We start from the raw sequence: 5,062 nt of genomic DNA, 5'->3' as shown, positions 1-5,062 counted from the left end.
TAATGCTCTATTCTGTGGAAGATTCCTTTATTAGTGATCAGGCATTGCGAGGCTGCCATCCATTACTTAACATTTGTGACTCTTTCTTTGACCATTATATTCAGGTAAGATGCACAGCTCATGTTAAGTGCAAAGGATTTTTATTTTGCACAATTTTAAAAGAAATTTCTAAAATATTCTTGTATAAAGGCAAAGACCTTGGTCTGTTTGGTTTACTGAACAAGGGCTGGCATGTAGAAAATATTCAATTGATATTTGTTGAATGAATGAATCTAGTTGTTGTGACCTCAAAACGAGAGTTTCAAATATTTAATAAGATTGTTTTCTTTTTACCAAAATAGGAACTGATAATGAATGCTGTTTATTATTATTATTACTGCTACTACTACTACTACTACTACTACCACCATTGTTGTTTTGTAAATAGCTCTTCTCCTATCTTCTGTGTTTCTCAGGGCTTCTTCATCTTGGTGTTTGGAACAATCCTGGACCCGAAGGTACTGTGAATCCTTTTTGTTGTTTTCTTTGCATCATCACATTTGGCTCTAAAATGCTCATATGTAGAGACCAATCAGTGACAGTCTTTCTCAATCATTTGTCCAGGCACATGACCAGAGCATCTCTGTTCTTCACAATACAAGTAATATCTACCATCTTCCAAGCTTTTATGGGTCTAAGTGTTTTGTACTCATTACCATTAATTCTTAAATACTTTTACAGATGAGAGAGCTGAGACTTGGAGTGATAGGCAACTTGCCCAAGATCCCAACAGATACCCACTCTGACTAGTTGAAGCAGAAAGAAATTTATTAAAGCTTGGGTATCATCTTCAGGAGGGTCTCTTTTCGACATTTTTGAGGGCTGCATATTAGGAATAATTCCTAATGTATGGCACAGAACTGCTCCACAAGAGACACCATTGCCCTCTCTCCTTTGCTTGCCACAGATAGCACAGCTCACTGGTGCTTAACTTATAATTGTATACATAAGCTCCACCCTGACTATTGGAGCCTACGTCTTTGCATTGTTTTGTCTGATTGGCGACACAACTGCTAATCATGAGTTACATGCCTGCATCTTAGATGCAAGGGAGGTTGTTTCTGGCTTTTACCTGGGCGAGCAATGGAGGCAAAATAGGGAATTTTCCAAGCACAAAAAATGATCAAATGAACAACACATCAAATGTTTCTTCAATATCCTAGGACCTCTGGTGGCTTACTGCCTAAGGCTTACTGCTAACCAGAAGGTTGGAGGTTCAAACCCACTAGCCACTCCTCGGAAGGAAGATTGGGCAATCTACTTCTGTAGTGATACTGCCTTGGGAACCCAAGGAAGGGTTGCTATGAGTTGGGTCCGACTCAACAGCACATGACAACAACAACAACATACCAGTTCCATAAGATGACCTGGTGGCACAGTGGTTAAAGCGCTCAGCTATTAACAAAAAGGTCAATGATTTGAACCTACCATCTGATCCATAGGAGAAAGATGTGGCAGTCTGCTTTTGTAAAGATTACAGTCTTGGAAGCCCTATAGGGCATTATGACTCAACAGCAGTACATTTCCTCTTTGGATATACCATTCCACCTCTCTCATATCTCCTCTTTTCCTAGACTGTACCACCATGTTATTGATCCTTCCTTAGTGTGTCAACTAGAGCAAGCTGGTAACACATATCCTTGCCATGATATTTGTCAGGCCCAAGTACATATGTCAACATCTTACAGTTTTTCATTATTAACTTCTTTTGTTTAATATCCAGATAAGAGAAGCCTTAAAGTGTCAAGTAACCTCTGCAAAATGGATCTCCAGATTATCAGAGGTGAGATTTTTGTACTAATTTTTTCATTTAAAAGTTTGATGAAATCAAACAGTGTCGGAGTTGCTGGCATACAGAATGTTGCTAAAAGTACCACCTTAATATTGTATCCTGTGAGTTTTTCTGAAGTGCCAAGTGAACACCTCCTCGAACTCTGCATATTATTTCTGGAGTATGTGGACCACATCCAAACAAATGCATGTAGACTTAAATTAATTTGGTGGAGAGTAACCAGAGTGACAAGGTGGTGGGGGAGGAGGGTAGATTTTACATGACTTCATAGAAGAAGTGATGAAACAGAGAAATGAGAGAAGGTAGGAAGTCTCAGGATCCCACAATAGCTCATATGTTCATTATGATTCCAATTGGTTGAACTACATTCAAAGGGTGAAAATTCTTGGGAAACAATATTCTGATCTTACACAGAGAACTTCCTAATAATTTGATTTTCAAGAGGGTATAATGACCTTGAGTACTGGAGTGATGTAAGTAGAGCTAGGGACCCATTGAAGGGTGTTAGAGAGAATGTTCAGGCTAGAAGGCTGGGCCATTATATGTCCTATTTTCTATTCCTATAATTCAGAAATCATTTACTGTTATGCATCAGCTACTGCTAACCAGAAGGCTGGTGGTTCAAATCCATCAGCCACTCAGAAGGAAGTTTGGGCAATCTACTTCCGTAGTGATACTGCCTCAGAAACCCAAAGAGGGGTCGCTATGAGTTGGATTCGACTTGATGGTAGTGAGTTGGTTGGTTGGATTCGGAGTAAAGGAAAAACGACAAAGTTCAGTAAAAGAGTGTACAGGTTGGCACAAGGAATGCACTCAGCAATAAGAAAAGAGATGATCTAGAGTCTCCCATGCCAGCATCTGATAGGACCAACATTACCTGATATGACCCGGTGTTGCAAGAGATCTGGGTGTAGAGCCATGATGGATCATTCAGGGAACTGGAAACCCTGTGGCCTGAGTTACTACACTGCTCTCTCCCATTTTTCTTGCCTTTTCATTCTCTTTCCTTTGGTTACTTTGTTCCTCTTTTTCTCTTCTATCTCTTTTCTTTACCTAGTTCCGTTTTCCTTACTCTTACCTAAACTTTGATCTTTTTTTTCTAGTCCTTGAGTCTCTATGTATGGGAAGTGACTGACCTCTCTACATCCCTTCTAGCTGAAAAAGGCCAAGTTTCACTGAAAATAAACAATAATTACATTCTCAACCAAGGCTGAACGTTGGAATCAACTCGGAAGCTTAAAAAAAAAATACAGTTGCCTGGGCCCCACCCTTAGAGGTTCTACTTAAGTGGAAATGGTGGCACATTCCAAAACTTGGGAGTTTTGAAAAATCCCCAGATGATTCCATGTACTATCAAGTTTGAGAACCACTGATATCAAGCTTTCTTGAACTATCTTAGGAGTGTAGAGATTTGCCTCCCATCTGGTGTAAGCACTCTCCTACTGCTTCTCTCTGGTCTGTCACAGTGCTGTCAGGAGATATCATTCCTTTTAAACATCTTCCAGTTTAATATTTCTCCTTTCCTATGTATTTTCATCATTGATTCATACAGGCCACCATAGGGAAATTCTCATCTTCAGTGCTATGGACAAATAATAATTTTCCCAACTTCTCTTTCCTTTTTTTTCACATGAAGACAAGTCAGAATTATACCTAGCATGTTATTATTAGTGATTGATTCCAGAGTCAGTGGTTTCCAACACTGGCTGCACATTAGAATCACTTAGGGAAATTTTATAATATTACCACTGTTTAGGTCCCATCCAAGAAAAATGAGAAACTTTTAGAGGTGGCACCATGATACTTTTTTAAAACCTCCCCAGTGATTCTAACGCACTGCTAGGGTTCAGGACCACTGATGCAGATATTAGGTAAATTTATTCTAATTTCCTAAAGTCCTTCCTTTTTCTTCTACACATTACCTTTAAGCCATTGCATGCCGTTAATTTCATTAGTTCTAGTCAGAGGGTGATAGACATATCAACTGTCCTCTCCTCTCCTTGCTTTGTGGGAGTCTGGTCCCCAAGCAGTAATCTTCTACTGTTCTAGTTGTTAGCAGCTGTTGAGTTGGCACTCAGCTAATGGTGACCCCTTGCACAACTGAATGAAATGCTGCCTAGTGTTGGGCCATCTCCCTGAGGAGTTGCAGATTGAACTGTTGTGACCCATAAGGATTTCACTGGCTGATTTTCACCAGACCTTTCTTTCTAGTTTATCTTAGTCTAGATGCTCTGCTGAATTCTGTTCAGCACCAAATCAACATACAAGCCTCCACTAATAGATTGGCACCTATGCATGAAGTTCGTTGGTTGGGAATTAAATCTGGAGAATTCTACCAATGAAACACCAATGCCCCATAGTGATCTTCTACTGTCCAGATTTACCTCTGTCCTCTTAAGAAGCCTGCCTGGGTAGTGTCAGTTCCACCTCCCTCAACCTGTGTGTGTCTGTGTTAATTTCATATCTGATTGAATGAATTAATCTATGCTCAGGCAGTAATAATTCTACCAGTTAAAAATTACCCATTTTTAGAAACATATATCTAAAGTACAAGGATATTTTGGACTCAGGCACATAAGAAAAGAATAACTTTAATGATGAGGATCAGTAGACTAGATGAGAAGGAGCTATTTGAGGGTTAGGAACTCACTGTTCCTTCTCTTAAGACCTCCTTCAAGAGAATGATTCAGGCAAGGAGGAGGAGGATCATTCATACCTGTCTGCTCCTATGTTGTCAGTGGTTCTAATATAAGGAAGGAGAGGGATGGAGGGAAAGTATAAAATAAATTAATGTGGATCACAATTCCCTATGTTCTTAATTAAGATAACTGAAAATAAACTAATGATTATAACTGCAATTATGCCTTTGTCTTCAACAGAACCTTTCTTCTGAATTTTCTTGTCACCCCCCCAAAGGGCCAAGATAAAAAATCAGACTACATGCCTACCTTGAGAGGTGAGTGCAAAGCAAGGAGGTCCTCATACATATCTGACACACATGTCATTTCTTTTAAAAATTGCAATGCGATTCATTATAATCAGAAATGATTTTTTTCCCTTGATGGAAGAGATTCTCCATACACAATATAAATGCTACCTATAGTCAGAGAGGAGTTAATCACAGGGATCCAGGTAAGGGTGGTTGGAGGGGTTTCCAACAGCTAAGGGATACAAACTTGTCTGTTGGTTTGTCCTACAGTGGTGATGTGTTGATGTGAGTCATGAGGCTGT

The 5,062-nt window shown here is 39.5% G+C and overlaps 1 protein-coding gene across 1 annotated transcript in view; it reads left to right on the top strand.

Annotated features, from left to right (window-relative positions):
* The window catches only part of ADGRF2 (adhesion G protein-coupled receptor F2), a 20,927-nt gene extending 17,882 nt beyond the window's left edge, over window positions 1-3,045 (top strand). The window contains exons 6-8 of the mRNA XM_007936292.1: window positions 456-497; window positions 1,763-1,822; window positions 2,935-3,045. Of these exons, the coding sequence (XP_007934483.1) occupies window positions 456-497; window positions 1,763-1,822; window positions 2,935-3,045 (213 nt within the window). The remainder of the gene's footprint in view (window positions 1-455; window positions 498-1,762; window positions 1,823-2,934) is intronic.
* Window positions 3,046-5,062: the final 2,017 nt, after the last annotated feature.

The sequence above is a fragment of the Orycteropus afer genome, unplaced genomic scaffold (assembly GCF_000298275.1).
Source record: "Orycteropus afer afer isolate SDZICR_OR568_19922 unplaced genomic scaffold, OryAfe1.0 scaffold00034, whole genome shotgun sequence".
Classification (NCBI taxonomy): Eukaryota; Metazoa; Chordata; class Mammalia; order Tubulidentata; family Orycteropodidae; genus Orycteropus; species Orycteropus afer.
This window is presented reverse-complemented; position numbering and strand designations above follow the sequence as displayed.